At 42.9% G+C, this 20836-nt stretch overlaps 1 protein-coding gene across 6 annotated transcripts in view; it reads left to right on the forward strand.

The window, feature by feature from the left end:
- The window catches only part of DTNA (dystrobrevin alpha), a 233755-nt gene that overhangs the window by 42105 nt on the left and 170814 nt on the right, over window positions 1-20836 (forward strand). For 2 of the 6 annotated variants that reach the window (XM_069779269.1, XM_069779268.1), the window contains one exon: window positions 17060-17133. The exons of 2 other annotated variants lie outside the window; for them this stretch is intronic. Coding sequence is in view for 1 of the 4 variants with exons in the window: in XM_069779265.1 (XP_069635366.1) it covers window positions 5634-5650 (17 nt within the window). In the remaining 3 variants the exon portion in view is untranslated. Of the gene's footprint in view, window positions 1-5416; window positions 5651-17059; window positions 17134-20836 lie in introns of those variants that run through there. 2 more of the 6 variants (XM_069779267.1, XM_069779265.1) reach the window with 2 other exon arrangements.

A 20836-nucleotide genomic window follows, 5' to 3' on the forward strand; every position in this document is an offset into this window, starting at 1 on the left:
TTTGAAGTCACTAGACACCTTCTGCTGAATTTAACACAGGGAAAGAAATCTCAGCTAAACTGATTCTCCTTGACACTCGTGAAGTGGGGTTCAAGACAGCACCCCAGTAAGGACAGGGCAGGCAGGCAACATTCCCCTCTTGAAGCAGCTCCCACATGTGCTGGCTGGTCAGTCTGAGCACACAGAGCTCTGAACCAGCTGCATGACCTGCTTGCTGCTTTTTCTCCAGGTAGGGAGAAGGTACACAAGGGCACGTGGAAGGGAGCGGGAGTACTGATTAGGGCAGAACCTGAAAGAAGGACAACCATGGAGGCCTGGGGAAATTAAAAGGATTGTTGTGGAGATGGCAGCGCAGATTAGTTGCATGGTACATTAAAAGAAGCTGAAAGTGCAGGTGGGCAACACTCATGTCCTGAGGGGTAGGAGTGGTCATGAGATTTTAGAGACAGGGATTGCTGTTGTTGGGAGCAGTGAATAACAAAGAATCATAAATCCTTAGGAAAACAATCTTCATTAGATGCACTGCTCACTGGGCAACTTTAATGAACTATAGCTGTCACTTCAAACCTTTCAAGTTCAGCCTATTTTCAGGTAGGGAACCAACAGTGGATGATACAGCCTTTTTATTTATCCATGAGCACCATCAGGCCAGGAAAAACTTTTCTCCAGGGCTCAGCACTGTGTGGGATTAGGTTTACCTGTCTTTTTTTAAAATTAGTTTTAGAAAACTATTTTTCCTTTCAGTGTAGTAAAATTAAACCACTTACCTACAAAACTAATTTTTTTTAAGTTTTCTTTATTTTATTATACCTCAGAGATCTTAATGTGCTGATGAATTTGGGCATCTAACAAAGAGAGTAGTCTTTTTCCTGTATTTAGTGTTTGGATTAAGGATAAATGGAAGCAGAATTGTTCTAGTTCTCGTCTTAGGTATTTTTCAAGTAAACTTGAAAATGCATCTGGTAAATAATGGTTTGATTTTGCAGAGAACAAGGCCAGTGCACAGAGTTTTTCATAAGTTGCTTAATTGTTCATAGTTAATGTTCATACTTTGTTTGCATGTAGAAAAATAAAGCCAGAGCCTTTACATCTTGGTTCTTGTAGATGTGCTTATATATGATGATAAAGACTGGTTTAAACTATGGGTTTGTCCAAAAAACTCTAGCAAACTATAAATACAAGACATAGGAAAAAGGAAAGAAATGTTTAAAAGTAAATCATGGATTTTTTTCATTATTCAGTAAAATAGATTGACTGAAAATATGATTTGTTTCTGAAGCTTAGATTTATGACCATGGACATTCTCCCTTCTTCCCACATAGCTTGAATCACAGAAACATGGAAGATAAAAGCAGAAATCCAGCACAGAAAATCCTCTGTTGCTGCAAAACTGCTAACAGAGTATGTACCAAGTGCATTCCCCATTGACTTTATTAATGCTTACCGAGAATTCAAGCAATTTGAATATGTTTTGCAAATAGTGGAGCCAGCCCATCTGAACATTTTTAGTGACTGAGCTTCCTCCCATTAACTGGTGAGCCTCCCAAAAATGGCAGGAGGATTAGACTCGGTGAGGAGGGTGTTGGAATAAATTTCTTTGGAGCAGTCAGACTCGGTGTTGGGGGGCCAGGGCAGTGTTTTGCCCCCATGAGCCCATCTCAGCCCCCTGGGTTGCCTTCCAGAGCAAAGGTACCCCGCAGCGCCGGATGCCGCATCATGGGGATGGCAGGGCAGTGGGTGCTGGGGGGTGCTACCGAGAGCCCCCTGTCCCCACCAGCTTCAATAGCTGTTCCCCATCTGTTCCAGTAAAAAAGTGGTAAGTGGGGGAGAAGCAACTCATGGGTCAACGCTTGGCCAAACCCTATGTGTTGCACGATGTTGGAGAGGGCTCACGGTGTAACCACATGGCTGAGTAGCCAAGGCTGAGGTAGACTGGGGGAGGACGGGTGTGTAGATTGAGTAATACAGAATAAAATCAGTGTGCTGGATCCACTGTGACAGGCGGGAACTGTGTTCCTGTCAGTGCAATGGTAGTCTCCCACTCAAAGCTCTTACTCTCAAACCAACCCGTGCAGAAATCATCTGCAGAGGTTAATGAGATCATGCCTAAGAGCAGGAAGTACTCTGAGTAAGACCTAGAAGGACTGAGCCTGTAGGGTAGAAGACGTTGATTGTCCCAGTAAGCCCAAATCTTAAGACTGTCAAGACAAATGAATTCAAGACACTGACAGACAAGGGAAGACAAAGAACAAATTCTGTGCGCATTAAAAATAGCTAAACGTGAAGGGACAGACCGTGCCTCTTAGGCACTGGGCTAAATTGGGAATGGGTAGGAAGTCACATGGCTCCAAACATGTTACCTATTTACACTTGTCACTGGTACCAAATTACTCTCAGCTGCCTGCCGCTCCCTTCTCCTCTCTACTCCCACGCCAGCTCCCGCTCCAGCTCCCGCTCCTCCACAAGAGCTTGCTATTGATATGTATTCATGTACCTCAGATCTAACGCCACAGAGGTCCCTGATCTATTGCATTTGGTGATGGTTTTAAGCAACAGACCCTGCTGAGGGAGAAAGAATAGTATTCCCTCTCACAGCTTTGGTAAATCTCTCCCAGCTGTACACTTTGCGTTGCACGTTAGACACTGGTATTATAGCACATCTCTTCATCTGAGGAAACTGGACACTTGTCTTCTCTTTTGGCTTATGTGATACAGTTTTTGCACATATGACCTCTCACTGTCCCATTCATGGGAATGGGATCATGGTGGCCATGTTGACATCCGAAGTTCCCCAGTAATTTCCAACATCCCATTTCCCAGAGCTCCACCCCCACATACTCTTAAGTTTATAAATAACCTCTTAAGAGACATGGAAAGCAAACACTTTTAAGTGTTCTTTTAGAGGATTCAAAACCCAATCTCTTTTTTCCCGTATCTAGTAAGGGAAGTACACAAGTTTAGATAAAAGTGTGGACGTGCTTCTGTGGATTTCCCTGCCTTTGTGTTTCCACACCTTAGCACTCTCTAGAGGTACACTGGAGTCCTAGAAACAGCTCAGTCTTAATCCTTCCTGTTCATGGCTTCACTTCTGAATCACCACATTTGTCCATCACACCTTCTTCCACGGAGCTTCTTTCTTCCTTCCTTGTTGCCCTAATTCAAAAGGAGCCCTCAGCCACAAAAGCATGACTTGTCTTTGTTCTTTCTCTTTTGTACCTCTGAGCATCTGAAGCACTGCACTTTTTAAGACCTAAAGTTAACTAACACTTGGTCTCTGCTTCTAGTGATCATCTGCCCTTCCAGTCTGACATCCTTACAATTGAAAAAAACCCTGATTTGAGGTATGATATTCTCATTGCATTATATGAAGTTGCTCCATTTGAATGAGAGATGCTGTGGCTCAGTGACTTTCTGTGCTCCAACAGATTTGTAAGCTGGCGGTGTTCGAGATGGCTTCATTGGAAAGCAGTGCCAGGCAGCCTTCCCGCAATTCACTGCAGCTCCTAAAACTGAGTAATAGACACATTCCCTGCACCGTTGTATCAGCAATACAGAGTTTTAGGATCTGAGGCAAAGAAGTGAAGTGACTTCTTCCCTGTCTGGCAGGAAGTCCGTGGCATGTTTTTCTCTTGCTGGAGTTTTTAAAGTGCTCTGCAAGGCAGGCATTAAACATACTGAGGTCTGGCATTGCTAATAGTAACAAAGGTTAGTGATTCCAAATAAATCTTTCAAATTTTCAGGAGTTGTCTTGTCAGCTAGTTTATTCTTTACTGTTTGTATGTTGCTGGCAACTTTTCCAGGCCCATGAACCCAAGCTGACTCCAGGTTAAGAGGAGCCCTTGCCTTCCTGCCTGTGGGACCGACCACGAAAATGGCCGTGGAGTTACTGTTTTATCAAACTATATAAGGTTATATATACGTTATCAAACATACATATATGTTATCAAACAGCATAATGAAGAGTAGCTGGCAGGAGATGAAGTGCGGGCTTACTTCATGCACACTAAGATACAGCCCTTTCGATAATTCTTTTACCCCCCCTTTAGGCCTTTGCAATTTTGAGCCGTTTCCTTCGTTAGACTGAAGTAAGTGCATGATTACTTTTACTACTAAATCAGTGCAGCCTCTCAACACTGGTGCTCTGAAAAGTGTAATGCCTCATCAAATAGGGCAATGGCAAGGCGTTTATAAACCATGTTTTCAGCTAAGTGATTCTGGACACAGCTTGACCTTGCCCCCTCCCGCCCCGTCCTGTGCTCGCTGCTTGCTTGGCTGCATCCTTGGGTACAAACCCGCCTTGGCAGCAGCTGAGACAAAGGCCAAAGACTGTAGACCAGAGACATTTACCATGTTAATCTGTTTGAATTGGTGTGACTGTCAACTGATGTTTTCCAGTTTCAACTGAAAGTGTCCAATAATTCATATGTTTTACATGGAGTCTTGTGGCTTGTTCCATTCCCACCCGTGTCTGAGATGAGGCAGTCTTGAGGGCAAGCGGTATTCAACTGAATGCACACTTACGTGTTAAAAATGGGCTGCTTCAGAAGGCTGATATTAAGAGTCAGGGGTTTGTGTCAACACTAATGACTGCTGAAGTCTCTGGTAGAGAAACTGACTTTCTGGGTTACGTGGAAGGGCTTTTTTCCCCCACTTCAATCTCCTCAGATGCTGCCATTAATCAGTAGCCTAGTTATTTCAGAGTCTGACTTCTGAACAACATTGCAATGCATAGTTACTGTAAGGAGCCACAGATTTACCACGAGTGGACGTTTAGAAGCCTTGTGTTTTAAGATCTGGCAAAATCTTTTTTGGTGTTTTGTTTTGTTTTTTAATACACCATTCCTCAGCAAAGCTCTCTGCACAGGCAGAAGTGCTGTCAACATGGAAATACGAGCCTCTGCAGAAGCTTCATACAACGGGGGGCGAAACGCTTCCTCCCCCCAGCCCTCGCCCCCCTCAGGCTGGCTGGAGCCCCCCGCAGAACTCGAGAGGGCTTCCTCGCCACCCCGTTTCTGACTGCGATTCGGTCGGCGACGCCGGGATTCCAACCCCGAGACTTTGCCTAATTGGGCACAAGCCGTCATTTCATCAGGTACCGCCGCACCGAACGTCGGCAGGCCGTGCCACAGCAGTTTTTGGAAGGCACCGTGCCGGGCTGCCGGCGGGGAGCGGAGGGCGCCCGGCAAGGCGGCGGGCAGCCCCCGGCGGCGGGGTGGGAAGTCGGCGAAATCCCGCCTGCCAAACCCGCTGTGTGTCTGCCGGTCTGTGGCAGAGAGGAGGAGAGGTGGGGATGGGGGAGATGGGGGTGGAGTGGCAGGCCCGGGGGAGAGGGAGGGAGGGAGGGGTTGGGGGGGCGGAGGGGAGGGGGCCCGGGCGCCTGCGATTGGTAAAGCTCCGCAAAGGCATCTGCCAGCAGGGCTTCAGAGGAATGTGAAACCAAATCGTTCACAAGTTAAAGATAGACGCGGAATACACAGCATCTTGAGCCAGGGTTTAAATTCGCCCCTCTCCGCCTGGCTTCTCGCAAAGCTCTGCTTGTCAGCTTGCCTCTGTCTCCTCTAACGACTCGAATATTCCCTTAAAAATAACGTCATTCTGGATTCTTTGGAATTACTAAGGTGGCAAAAGAGATCATGGTGCATACCGTAGGGTAAGTAGGAAGCTTGCCTTTGCATAGATTTGCTGGGGTGGTTCTGGGCTTTGCTTCTGCTTTCAGAGCACTCGGCAGTTCCTGTGGGATGAGGTAGATGTTTAAGTAATGCTTTCCCCGTGCGATTTATTCCCCCTTGTTTTCCCCATACAGATTATTTGAACTTTATTCCTCAGTGAAGTGCTAACTCACAAGGTTACTTGTCTTGGCGTACCTAGGGAGCCTTGGGCTTTAATAATCTTACCATTACAGTTGTGAGCGCTGTTTTCCTATCAGCTGAATTTCGTTACGGACCTTTGCTCTTCATTAGTGGGATATGCTGTTTGAAATGCTGCTTATTATTACAAAGTTGAAAAGTGAGTTGTTTTCCCCATGAGAGAGGATGTAATCAATGTTTGCTTGCTTGTTTGGCCGTGGTTTCACTTACCTACTATTTCCTCATGCGTGAACTTGATCACAACACAGGGTTAATTAAATTCAACCTTTTTGTTTGTTTGTTCCCAAATAATGCTTTTATTTGGTGTTCGGTTTTGTTTGTTGGGTTTTTTTTAACATTTTGGCCCTCTTGTTTTCTCTGAACAAAGTCCTTCTAGCAGTAATTAAAAATTGTGCACATTCCCCTGATAGTCCTTACTTAAATAGTGAGTTTGTGAGTAAAAAGAAGATTCAGGCTATCATGTTCTTTCTATAATTTATCAGAAGTAATTTCGGTATCTAGCAGATACATCACTTCACTGATCAATGGTTTTTTTCAGGCTATTTCTCAAATTTTTCTGGTGAAGTTGTGGTGTTCCTGTGGCCAAAATGATTTTGAAATATCAGAAACTCAGTGAGAAGTTAGATGTAATATTTGTTATATAGGAAGAACTTGTATTCTGTGAGTTTCATCTGAATCTGTGCTTTGAATGAGAATTGCCTAAATGCCAGCATCATTTTTACCATTTATGCTGGGCATGCGTGTTTTACACTCGTAGTAGTGGAGCTCCTAACTTTGGATTTGGTGGCAGTTCACCCAAACATACTCAGAATTCCTGACATGTTAGTGCTGCCCGTAATAACTGTAGGAAGTAGGTGCTGTCTGCAGATAACTGAAACGCCTAACATTTTTGGTTAAAGATATCAGTGCTGAAGAGACTCACATAATGTCAGTCTGTGCCTTGCGAAATATGTGGAACTGGGTGAACTAAAATAGAAATGTTTCTTCTGTTTGAAGGAAAGATGATGCAGCTGGTATGTTTTGTTACCTTTCTTCCCTTTGATCGAGTTCATCCCTATTGATCAGCTTACCTGAATTTTGCAAAACATCTAGTGAGCAAATCTGCTGTGAAGAGTTTTCTGCGTGGTTAAATGTAGGGGATGGAGAAGAAAGGAATGTATAACCTTTAAGGTAAATCTGGAAAAAAACAACTGCAGGGGTGAGAAATTACATTCAAGCCAATTCTCTTACAGTTTGTACTACTTGGGTGTTCTTTCAACTAGCTGAGACTAGCTCAACACTTCAGTCCCATGCTGAATTTCCAGGCTAACCGTTACTTACATTAAGGTATCACTGTAATATTTGTTTTGGTACTGAAGTGAAAGAGCTTTGAGACAAAATGTGTCAAGATGAGTAAAAACTTGCAGTGGGGCTTAGTAAAGCTGTGGTTAGTTTCTGGCTCTTGCGCAGGATCCTGTGCAGCTTTGTGCAAGTCGTGTAAGCTCCCAGAGCCCCTGCAAACCTGGAGGCGGTGGAAATACCTTTATTACTTTCCTGTATTAGGTATCTAGATAGCAGTTCCTCAGGCTAGGCATCACCTCTGATAAGGCTTGGCACAATAGGCTTCTGTTTTCAGATGCACGCTCCCCAGGGCTATGGCAAGAGGTGACAGGGAGGAGGAATCCACAGATTTGGAAGTAGAGGTTTGCTGCACCTTTTATAAGCTTCCTAAACTGAAAGAGAAAAATAGACTGACATTCAGAGGTGAGCAGAAAATAGAATTAATGTTCCATGGGAAATTCCTGAGTCAGTTGAAAATTAAATTGCATTTCCCTACCACAGTGTATTGCTTTTCAGAAGTTATAGTTCAGGAGCATGATGTCCCCATTTCATTATCTGAGACCCTTCTCCCATAATTAAATGTCCAAGAGGCGCTGGAGAGCTTCATCACAAGGAAACCTGCTTCATATTCTGGGAAGTCAAGCTGCCTGAAAAAACCTTGTTCCTGGAGGGGAATGAGCATCTGGCCCAGGAACAGGGAGTTCCCAGGGTAAAGAACTACAGTGGGGTGTTGGATTGACTTTAAAAAATATATTCTGGTATACCTATTCCACCTGAAATAACATCTTCCAATTGTCCTAGCAGTAAATGAAAAATCTTCAATAAACTGATATTTTCGCATAGAAAATGTTGCTGTATTTGGTATAGTTTATATATTATTATAATGTTGGCATATTTTCTGGAACAGAAAATCCTTGACCAGCTGTTAGGGTGAATTTTGCATAGTTAGGGTGAATATGGTACCACATGTGCTCAGTGGTGATGGTACCATGCAGCCTGCTGAGGCTTTTGGGTAAGGGTGTGGTAGCTTTATCGGGGCAGGACGGAGGGGCTGGGACCTCTCTCCCCTCTCTCTCTCCTTCTCTTCTGTCCCCTTCTCCCCCACTAGCCCTATGCTCCTCAGGTGACTCGGATTTGCTGGGAAGCGGAGAGGGTGGAAGGAGAGAAAAGGAGGCATCTTTTTCTTAAAGGCTTTTGTACCAAGGTGTTGCTGGGGGTGGTGACACCCTCTTCTCCTTGATCTCCTGGACTTCTTGCCTCACTGCAGCCTTCCCTTCCCTCCCTCCCCTTTCCCAGGACCCCCACTAACCCCACACAGGGGGAGACGGAGAAATGCTGCTGGGACAGAGGGGATGGAAGGGTGAGAGGGTGCCTGCCCCCAGCCCCTGCCTCTTGTTACTGCAGGGAGAGGAGAGATCATGGAGGCCCCGGTCTGCAGGGAGATCAAGCAGGGGACAGAGCATTGATGACAGGAGCACAGGCCTCCAGCTGAAGCATTGGTGCCTCCTGGTTTTGGATACTGTGTGAGTGGTTGAGGTGCTACTCTGATGCCGGTACAGTGCTCATCACTAGCATGTGCCAGGCTTTCTGGCTCCGAGGAGCTGACTGTTAGGTGTTGCTTAGGGACAAGCCTTGCTTCATCACGGCTAGTAACATATCTGTTTCTGGAGCAGACAGGTCATGGTCCCTCCCTTCCCATTACCGTTAAACTGTAAGTGACTTTGTCATGAGAGTTCAGAAAAATCGTGCTTTCTGAGGTGAAAATGGGTTTGCAACATTTTTTCCTTTAATAAATCCTATGCTTCTTTCTTTGTGAACTCTGCTAAAACCAGTGGCAGGGATATGCTTATGGGTGTTAAAATCCTTCCTTGCTAGACTTTACAGTTATGTGTATGGTGCCCATTTTCTTTCTTTCTGTCATGATCTTTTTTTCCTTTGTAAATATTTGTTTGTAGCTTCATCTTCAAGCTTTTTGCAGTGATCATTCTGCCGTAAGTAAGAAAATAGGAGTGTCATCAGGAACCGGTTGGTAAAGAGTTTAAGGACTGTTTCCCCAAGGTTGCCTGACAATGCGCTGGCATTTTTCCTAGCTCAAAAGTACCTAGAAGCAGCTCACAGTGATACAATTTCCTCTGGCTCCTAATGAATCTGCTCCCAGCGACAGCAGCTAATTTGTTTTGGCAGAGTATGACAGTCAATGCTTTATACAATCCAGCATGCTGTAGAAAGCCTCAATTCTGTAATTTTGTAATTCTGTAAAAAAAGAACTCCAAAAACTCCCACAACCAAAACTAATGCAATTACGATGTCCTGTGCAGCCACGTTATCACCTCTGAGTCTACAAGTGGAAACCCAGGGAAGTCTCCAGTCTGAGCAGTGTCGGACCTCCTGCACTTACTATTGATTCCGGCTCCCGGTGTATCAGGGAGTAAAGTACTTCCTGAGCTAATTATTACTGTATGAAGTGACTTTACCTGAAAACACAGCGATACTTCCCACTAATAGGATGCTTAAAAATGCATCTAATTGCAGCTGTGGTGGTTGAGAGACTGCCTAATACCTAATAGTCTTGAGAAAATCATCCTCCCTGGCAGGGGAGTATTAGAGGAAGCCAAGTTTTACTGTATCTTTCCTGTGTCTGAACCAATTGCATGGCCTCTTGCTGCATTTGACTGTAAAACCTGAATTGGGGGTTATACTCTGAGTAATAAAGAAGAGATAGGAAAGCAGTGGAAGTAATGAATCTTTATTTATTAATTTATTTGTTGGCATGGTGGTAACTGTTTGCTGAACATAACCTTCCCTAGGGCAATGGAGGGAACAAGTCGGCTTCTGTGCCTGTGATCTTTGACAAGTCATGCAGGGGGCTTGGCGTATCCTCTTATGAGAGCGGTGACAGTAATACTTGCCCAGTTCTGTGAAGTGCTCTGAGATCAGGAGATGAAAAGTGGTACCTAAGTGCTGCATTCTTATTTTCTTTTATATATTTTATAAGGATAAGACTACTCTTGTATGAAATACCTCCTTGTAAATTTGTAAGAACATTTGCACTCAGTGGAACCTAAAAGGAAAAAAAAGAGAGAAAAAAGAAGCAGACACAAAAGTCTGTGAGCAAGTAGGCTTTAAAAACAATTTATTGACAATTTGTGAGTACTTCTTTTAAACACAGTGAAAGTAAGCACAGGCAAAGCACAGAAGAACATGCTTGGAGTGAAGTTGTCCTGGAATACTCATTACCAAGTAAGAGCTGCAGATAGAATTAGTTAGTAATCTTAGGCTTTCCTGCTTCATTTTTTAAATGTACCGTTTAATGAGAGTATATGCTTTCTAGTAATTACTACCTTTTCAGTCCGTGTTCATTCTTAATAGGACATTGTCCTTGGAACAAGATCAGGAAAGGCTTTTGATTCTTTCCAGATTTATAAAGCAGTGATAGTTTGGCTATCACATGTTTCTGTCCCCCCCCATTTTTTTTTATACACAACTCATTTATATTGCATTAAGAGAACTACGGTATCATTTGTGTGATTAGGAAATATAATCCGTTCCCTGGTTTTAGATCATTCTTTTTTCCTATAAATTTACTTCAGAATGACTAACTTTACATCTAAAAAAAAAGCATTAAATTACAAAGGCAACACATTGATTAAAACATTTTCTAACTTTTGAGTTGATAATTCTGAAATCTTACCGCTCTTTTAACATGGAGTCCTAACTAATTTGTGTAACTGAAAGCTTCCTTGCCTACTTTAGAAAGTAAATTCGTTCTAGGAGAGCTGGCCAGTCTTTTGCAGACTAGAACCCACGAAAAAGGCACATCATAGATCCAAGTTTGAAAGCATTTATCTTGGTATTTGATGTGTATTTTTAATTGCTATTACAATTATTCACTTTTCTTTGAATATACACAAACAAAATGTGTTTCCAAACAGATCAAACAAAACGCAAAGTTTTATGGTTTTATTTTTGTCCTTAAAAGTTTGATCAATTTGCATGTCTTATTAAGGAAAATAAATCAGTTTAATGCAGGTACAAATTGTATTATGCTGGTACAGGAATGCAAGGAGAGCTTAATAGAGCTGAGAGTCAAGCCATGTACTCTGCCAGGCTATTCTGTAAACATGTCATGTTTTTCTTTAAAGAAAAAACACTTCCGATAATGCCATCTATCATGTTACTTCCCTTAGAACCTATTCTGTGTCCTGGCTTCCCCCTCTCTCTGCCACCTGCCAGGCCTTTGGGCCTTTGGTAATGCTCTTCATCCCAACCTCCCAAGTCGTCTTCCCTCTATTTCCAGCCACAGAGTTGGATGCATTTTTGACTGACCCATCGAACACAGTCACAGCAACCAGGGCAGGCCGGCAGCACATCCAGAAGTGGTAATTCAGCACATCTCCTCCGCTTGCCTACAGAGTCTCTCAGTTAGGAAGGAAGTTTCTGGAGGAGACACATTTTCCAATACAAGAAGTTATGTGTGGCTTGCAAGAAACTGCCTGAGCACTTGAACTGACCCATGTCAGTTCAAACAGAAGTCATCAGCAAGGTTCATACCTTCAGCTGGCAGAGCAATCGCTTGCACTCGTAAGCTCTAACACTCCCTGTGAACCATCACTGGAGGGGAATGCAATATGCCTTTTGTTAATAAGTTCAATGGCTGTTTGCTGATAGCAGCAGAAAGATAACAGTTGTACCTGCCTGCCAGATTTCAAGTTTTTGTGTGAAAGTGTGGAGGAATGAATGCTTCTCAGCAAAAGAATGATAAAAGATTTCTTTCTAGGTAAAACTATTTCTTTTCCATGACTTTAGCTTTGAAAACTGCTGAAAATGTATAAATAATACATTCAGCTTGTCTCTAATATCTGGTATGTGAAATTTCAGGACAAGCATGAAATTTAGCAAAGCAACTGAAAAAAGTTTTATAGTAGGAAGTGGGTGTAAGCAGAGGAAACTTGCTAAAATGATGATGGCAAGAAGCAATTACATGAGTCTAGGAGATAGTAAATACAATTTTCCGAAATCATAGAGCTAAATAAATAAAGCAGGTAGTAGATGGTTGAAAAGAATCCAAGCAAATGTAAGTTCTTCATCTACATTAAATCTGGTGATGTATTCCTAAAGAGAATTCAAAGTGCTAGAGTTTAAAGCCTTTTTTTTAAAAGTAGTTTCCAGGCTTAGGTGAACTCTTTGCAGGTCGGTGCATTTTCACTGAAAGGTGAGTATGTGTCTGCTGAGTCACACACAGTTACTCATAACTCGGTGGTAACTTGGGCTGAATGGGCCTAATCTTTGCAGTTACACCATTTAATATCCACCCTCATTGAAACAGTGTATTCTCTATTAAAAAAAGCATAAAGTAAGTAGATAGACCAATAATTTTTCAGGCCACTCACTTTTCCTGAAAGTGGAAATAAATTCCTTGTGCACAAAGCCTCAGCTTTTGTAACTGTGCATGTAAAGTACTAAATAAGTCATCCATTGTGTTATGTTCAAGAGAAACCAAGCTTTGCCAGAAAGCAACCTCAGCCTAGCCATGTCTGGCCATACCTATTTCACAGGTCGTTAGTCCTATCCTTTTTCTGTTGTACACTATTGTAGATGCCTGCTTGGGCTTGTATTAGTTATGACTACATGTACTGACAGACTCAATATAGAGCAAGGAAATAAAATTGGATATCTCAGCCTTGGAAGAAATAGTCCTAATTGTTTTTCCACCCTGCCCCTAGCGGATAGAGCAGGCAAATAAAAAGAGGAGAAGGTTATGCAAATATTGGTCCAGTCCTTGCTGCATTTGCAGTATTTTTCACTGTGTGCTAATTAAGAACTACACACAACTCAGTGCATTTTGTGAGGCAGCATCGCAAGGGTGCACTTGGCTCACCAGGAGCACAGAGGCTGACAGTGGTAGTACGTAGCTCCAGAGGGTTCACTGAGCTGTATGCTGGTAGCTCTTGACACCAGTACAGGCTGGGGAACAGCTGGTGAGACAGCAGCTCTTCAGGAAAGGATAGGGGTTACTGTGGATCTCCAGTTGAACGTGAATTGGCAATGTTGAGCTGTTGCATGATAGAGAGGAAAAAAAGAAAAGCACAATATTGGGATGCGTATGGGAGTACAGCCTGCAGGGAGTAATCTCCATGTTGGTGGGTGCTCAGCTGGAGTCCCATGTTCAGTTTGGAGCACTGCTCTTCAGGAAAATGCCAGCCGCTTTGGAAGTGGAGAGGAGGGCAGTAAAAATGACCAGAGATCCAGAGCACATTCTCCAGGGGAAAAACCTGAAACATTTATGTTTTCCATGCCTAAGGAAAAGCAGCCTGCCTGGGAGCAGGTAGGAGACAGGCAGTTTTTCAAGCATAGATAGCCCAGAACAGGCTGTTGCAAAGAGGAGGCCAGTAGTCTCATTTCTGTGCCCGTAGACAAAGAGAAATGGGTCTAAAGTGAAGTAAGAAAGAAGTACACCCTAGGAAAACGTTATCCCTAAAATACACTGTCAGTGGAGGTTGTGGAGTCTCCCATCAGTGGAGGTGTTAGGAATGGCTTTAATAAACATGAGTGAAGTGTATCTTTATCTCACAGTGGGAGGTGGATTACATATCTTTTCTACCATCCTTATGATTTGGTGATACTGGTGATAATACTGCACATGGCATTATTTTCTTAATGAAAGACATGCTTTGTAAATTCTGGTTGGAAAGATGTCTCTGCAGAGTGGAATGTGTTTTGCTGAGATGCAGAGGCACTTAATCATCATATAATTTCTTCATTTTGAAATGTTCCTTAGGTAAGTGGTTAAGGCATAAACAGCTGGCTTTGCATCTCAGCTCAAATGTCGTTGTCCTGAAATACTTGGGGACATCACTCTGTCAGCTGGCACTTGACAATCCATCCTAAATTTGAAACACGTAATTGGATTCTTAGGATGAAATGTGAGTCCCCCTTTGAAGTCATGGGTTTTTATAGGGTAAAAATTTGATGCTGAGGACAGAGCGGTGTCCACTTGTATGTGCTTAGCTTTACTGTCCTAGGCAGGCCTGTTGTTTTCAGGATGAGGATGTAAGGAGTGGGTTGTAAGAGCGTGTAACCTTTGCTATGGCAAACATTCGGTTGCAGAAGGGGGCCTTCAGAGTGCTTGTGTGGGTGAGTGAGAGTTTACAACAGGCGTTATATGTGGTGAATTAATTACTTTTTCCTTTTTCCAGATAACGTCAACAAAACTAATTTACACCATCTGTTCTAAAACAGAGAGAGGCAGTCAGTAAAAAAGCAACACCTATTTTGGTTTTTAAAATTTCATTTGATAAGACTTTAGGCATTCTATGTTCTCTGTAGTGTAATGTGATTTTTTCCTTTTTCTGTTTTTGGGTGAGAGGTTCTCCCCCGAAACGTATTTTTTATTGTCAGTGGCCTTTAATTTGCGTTTAGTATTCAGATAGCTATAAATGCAAGTTAAATATTTCTCCAGCTACTGGTTAATCACAACTGATGAAATGCATGTAGAGAAGTTTTGAGGTGCTATGAATTGCAGTAGTTCTACTGAAAATACTCTGGCTTTGTTTATGCCAGTATTAATTCAGAGCAAGTTCACTGTTCACAGTGTAGCTACTTTAGGTATAGAGTAGATGATAGAATTTCACCCTCAAAAAGAGATCACATTGATGTAAAAGCTCAATGTGAATCTCAGAGCTGAGAGTTAAAATTTTGTGCCTCATAATGTATTGTTGCATTTCACATCCAGATTTCTTTGCAGGCTTTTCGTAACTGTGCAATGACGTGCCCTGTGTAGGAATTGCCTGCATATACCTCAGGCTAGAATAAGCCTGCAAGGAAGCACAAACCCCAGAGTTTAGGACCACCAATATATCAGTTGTTAATAACCTTGCAATGTTACTACAGCTAACACTAGAAACATAATTAAATCGGAATGATTTGAAACTGCCATTAGGGGGAAGAGGATGGAGGAAAACAGTTTCATCCTCACAACATCATGTTTTCATTGACCTACTTACAGTAGGGAAGAAAATGTGTCCCTTCCCGTTACAGCAGAACAGGTTTGTTCAGCAATTTTATAATGCAACTGCGCAAGAGAAAACTGTCTTTCCTAACCACTCTAGGAGGATTTGGAAAGGAGAGTAATGTTAATTCACACATTTAGTACTAAAAAGTGTGACTTCCTGTCCAAGCTATAATGTTATTAATCTAATCAATTTGGCAGAAAGTGCTTTGACTGAAAAAGAAAAAAAAAGAAAAAAAAAAAAAGACTTGTATTCAGAGGTCAGAGGAGAAGGGCTGTGCCTGGGCTGCAGCTGTGCAGAGGAACCTTTTATGGGCAATCATATTTTCTTCATCTTCCCCCATGTAAAGTCCCTGCCATCCCTGAGACCCCCTAGACCCCCTGCCTGGTGTCCCTTGGAGCTGAGCAGCCCTGCCTGTCGCACGCTGAAGGGAATGGCTGCAGCCTGCTTTCACTTCAGCAGGAGTCGCCTTGTGTGCTTCAGGTCAGGGAATTGCTGAAATGCATAAAGCGATGGCGTAGGGCCTGGCCCTTTTTGGGCATGCAAACTTGCGCTGACACTGAGCCTCTGAAACCATGCGAGTGTGGGCATGTGGGACTGCGGGCTGGAAGTGGAGGAGTCCTGAACATCAGTGCATGCTACGGCACTGCCTCTGGACCTCCAGCACCCCTACCGAAGTCACCGAGCAGGGGTCCATGGCTGCAGAGCCCACAGCATCTAAAACAGCACTGGAGAGAAATCCCGGGTACTCTTGCTTCTCCATATCTGTCCCATGAGCAAACAGTGTGTGACACAAGTGTCTGTGTTACTCCGGCCAAGGGGTGGGCAGCATGCGGGCCTTGGGATGCAGCCCTCCTCCTCAGGACTTGTTTGTGTGGTATTTAATGTTTGTTGTCTTATGCCTGGGTTAATAAACCACCCTCATCAACACCTGCAGCTAGTCCTTTCCAGGCTGCTCAGGTCACATTCCTCCATAAGGTGTTCTTGGTAATTTAGTATTGTCAGAGGCATTAGTCACTGCCATAGTAGCTTAATAATGCGCGGTAGGAGCCAGCTGGTAATTAACAAATTAAGGATATCGTATACATTTTCCTCAAATATTTCATATGTAGCAAAAATAATTAGAAGCAGAGCACTTTGAGTGCTCAAAGTTGTTAGGTATATTTAAAACATCTCGCTGTGTTGGGAAATTATTCATTCTTTTAAAGGTCATCTAGGCATAATTTTGCCGCTGTCCCAGGATTCATATATATGCAAGAGTTGTGAAGTAGGGAGAGAGCCACAGTCCTGTCTTTTTTAACCCTTTAATTCTGCCTTGTTTAACATACTCATCCCAATGGCTATCTTCTGTGCCTGTTTTTAGGAGTGGCACAACTTTGTATGTCTCAGCTGCTCTCTTTTGCACTTAACTTCCTTTCATGTTAGAAGTGTCTTGAATTGGAAGGTTATGTGCACGTGCATGTGCAATGCAGTCTGTTGGAAAGATGAAATCAGCTTGTAATTGAAGCGAAGGAGAGACAAAGCTAACACAAATTGTATTAAACTGCTAAACTGGGAAAGACAGGACAGTATGAATGGAGGTGATGATGGGTTTCATTACGTAGTGCAAGTAAAATATCCCAGTATGCGTAAGCTTTCTTTAACTCACTTGGTGTCTCCTTATTTTATCACCAGATGGTGGCCAGCAGTTTCAAATTAAGATGCTCTCATTTACCTGCACGTGATGGTTGAGAGATAGTGCACTTTGGTATGTCTCCCTTCCATGCTGCTTCAGCCCAGTACTCCTTGATCCTCCTGCAGCCTGACTCCAGGACTCGGCTCTGAGTATCCCAAGCCTTTGACTCTGCTTTTTCTCTGGGGCAGGATCTGATCTGAGCACTCTGAGGCAGAAGAAGCAGGGAACAGAGCAAGTGATCGGAGGAGCATCATTTCTACGGGTAGGGTGCGGTTAACTGTCTTCGTGGGGTGTGCTTGGGTACTGGCAGTGGCTTTGAGAAATATGATTTATGTTTGAAAACTTTCTTCTTGGAGAGAAAAAAATACTGTTGAAAATGTGAATGGGTGCTTTTTGATACAGAGTGCAAAGTCTTTTTCAGACAGTGACAGAGTTTCTATTCAAGCTTTGAACTTGGTACAGATGCGAGCGGCTGTACAATGCAATGAAAGGCAGAGAAGAATCTGCCCCATAATGCCTTTGCTCTTTGCTACATTTATTCACCTCCACATTGTTTGATGGAAGAGCACTGGGGGTTTCAAAGAATGTATTTCTGAAGCTTATGGGAAAAAAAAGGAATTCCATGTGCAATTTCTGTTAAGATTTTTAGCCTCTTAGAGTCAGGCTCAGGCTTTTGGAGTGCTTCTTAAAAACCTTTTGGTACTACCAGAGGGTAGAGGTAGAAAAGGGCTGTTAAGTTATTCACACAATGCTGTTAACAGTGTAGATTTGTTTTGTGCACCCTGAATTCTCTTTGTTGTTGGGGGTGGCTTTTGCTTGGGTTTTCTGATAGTGCTTTTTACTGACTGTTGTCTCAGCAGAAAACCTTCACTGTTTTTACTGTATAACAGCAGAGCATGAAAGCCCAGGCAACACTGGAGTCACATAGCATGCAGACATGGTGAGAGAGTGATCCTGCTGACCGCACTCGGGATGGGTGAGAGCAGACATCCGAGAGGGCAGGCAGAAATACAGGAACATTCTGCCCTTTATCTGCGATCCCACAGCAGTGGTGAGAACAGGCCCCGCATCTCCCAGTCTGGGTGCAAGCAGCATGGCGGGTACTTTTTGCAGTGCTGCCAACAATCCTGGTCCCTCCACTGTCCAGACCGAGGAGCCTGTTGAATGCACCATGCTTCTTCTCTTATTTGCTGGTGTTTCTGGATTTTCCCCCAGTGCAGCCCAAGGACAAGGTGTGGGGATGGTCCCACCAGGTTCTGCCCCCAGCACACCATCGGGTGGCAGCTCGGCACACACGCATAGGGACCTGGCAGGGCTCCCGGCATCCACAGCTGAGACGTAGCTGAAAGCCTCACCTGTGTATCTCTCCCAGTGAGAGAATACCATTTCCTAGCGTGGGAGCTGGTCCTGCAGGCAGGGCCTTGCAGGACATCCAAGGGTTACAAGGCATATCGAATTTTACTACAGTCAGCATCAAAGAAAATCTTGCACGTTTCCCATCCTCCTGAAGCCCTTCATATACACAAACAATTACACAGACTTCATAATGATTATGTCGTTTTAAACTGCTGTATTTAATATTGGTACTAGATTTTTTTAAATTATTTTTTAGCCTTTGAGTTAATTTAGTTCATGGCCTTCACACTACAGGTTTTAAAGTGCCATTACATCCCATAGAAGACTAGATTGCTGTTGAGGGGAATGAAAATAAATGCCATAGCAGGGGGAAAAGAAAAAGTTTTCTTTCTTCAATCTGATAGTTCATGTAATTGGGGAAGGTAGGGGGTGTCTTTAACACCTGTCACTCCCTTGTACTGATGCTTTCGAAATATTTGGACACAAGTCATGGAGCTTTCTGTTCACCTGGGAATGAAGACAGACATTCAGGCTGAATCTCCTTAGTTGCTACTTTTATCACATTACATTGCAGGTTACTATTTCAGCAAAGAGGCTATACAGAAATCTCAGAGCAATTTAAGCCACGAAGATTTCTCTATTCTCTAGTTCAGTTTGGCAAAATAAGATCCATACAGCTCTGTATTAAAGGAGCATTGTGATACTTGTATATTGCCTTCAAAGCATTGCATTTCAATACAATTACTCAAAAATAAACTTTGTATAGGTAAAATATGTTATTTTCTGCATTTATTTTTTTCTGAACAAATTTATAATTTTTATTCTAGCTGTATAATTTTCTGGGAAAATACCCCTTTACTTCTGACATGTTTTGTTCTGTGCTCATTGACTCAATTGTTTAAGTCAGACTTAGGCGGTCCTCTTCAGTTTTTATTTTTATTTGATATTTGGGAAGCAGTAAGCTAACCTGTGTGTTCTGTAATCAGTCTGGATGACCGAGTAATTCCACAAAGACTGCTGCTCACTGGTTGATTGCTGCACTTGCAATTTACTTTTACTAAGATAAATGCCAAAGCCCCGCAGCTGAACAATTTGGTTCCGAATGCAGATGGCTAAGCTGGAAACCCATTTATTTTGCAGTTTTTAGCACTGACAGGTGAGATTCAGCATCCCCACCAGGGCTGCATGGGCAATAGTAGAAGTGCCGCAGTCACTATGAGGAATTTTGCTTGAACTTGTGGGTGATCTGCTGTTAGAATTGTTCAGCGCTCTGCTTACCACATGTCTACAGAAGGTATTTCCTTTTAGTTCAAACAGCCAAGCAAAATGTCATTCCCAGCCACTGCCTCAATGTCTTCCCTCACTAAAGCGAAAGAACAGGTGACCAGATCCTGATGTGCCATATCTGGCACATTTTGCAGTTGTGTCCTGCTTCTTGATAATGCTGGGATATGAACTTGAGGTCATTCCAGCTGCTCTGGCTGCCTCTCTGCTCACTGAAATAAAGACTGCCTGGTTTAGTCATTACTATTTGCTGAGGCAGCTTTTACATGTGCATTTACTCCGTTTATAGGATCCCAAACCCTATGTGTTAAGATCCGTGTTGGCATCTTGCAGTGAGAGTCTCCCTGCCAATGAGAACCCAGGCACGTATATATATATTTTGAAGCAAATGGTTGTGGTGATACGTGCGATCTTATCTGCTCAGCCTGTTCAATTGAATGTAGCCTTCCGCGATTAATTGCTAGGGTGAAAAATTCAGTCCATCCTGTTTAGAATTACATGTGTTTATTCAGTCCATTGTTAAAGTTGGTGCCGTTATTCATGCACGATTTTTGCTTCCATGTAAATTTTATTATACTTTGATCTTCTCCTGTAGCACCCGACATACTTTTAAAACCCACTTCCCCAGAAACTGTTATTTCACTGTAATTATAAAAGAACATGCATATGAATCACAAATGAGAATATTACCCAACTAGATGTTCCTAGAAACAGGAGAGCACTTACATGCAATACAATACATTAATCATTTATAAGGAGTCAGCTATTAAAATGATTTTTTTAATACTGTACATTTGAGTACAAAGATGATGTGAAAAGCCTTTTCACTGAAGATGCTTGTGGGCTTTTGAAACTTTCTTAAGTTTCCATCATCACAGTCTTGTCACAGATTTGAAAAGGAAAAGCTGAAATATGCTAGTTTGGGTGACTCCAGGTGAAGGTACCTCTAGAGTGTGAGGGTATATGTATGCATGTGTATATACATATATGTACATGTATGTACAGATGCATATATGTGTATGTATCTGTACACATAGAGTGTTTATTTTGGGCCCATTTCTACAAGCTTTTGTCTTTAAGGGAAGCCCACAGTGAGCTTGGTGCTGCTTCATTTCAACGGGACTCTTCATGGGCAAGGACTTTGCCTGCTTAGACACTTTCCCAGTCAGGATCTGTGGTCACTGTAAGCAGATTTCTGAAATGAACAAAACTCTTGATAAATCTAGCTGTGCTATCATTTCTTTACAAGTCTTTATTCTCTGGTTTGGCTTCAGACTTACATATTTCTAAATGTCACCAATAATGGAAAAAGCAAAGGAGAGGGA

Source organism: Haliaeetus albicilla, chromosome 3, assembly GCF_947461875.1.
Source record: "Haliaeetus albicilla chromosome 3, bHalAlb1.1, whole genome shotgun sequence".
NCBI lineage: Eukaryota > Metazoa > Chordata > Aves > Accipitriformes > Accipitridae > Haliaeetus > Haliaeetus albicilla.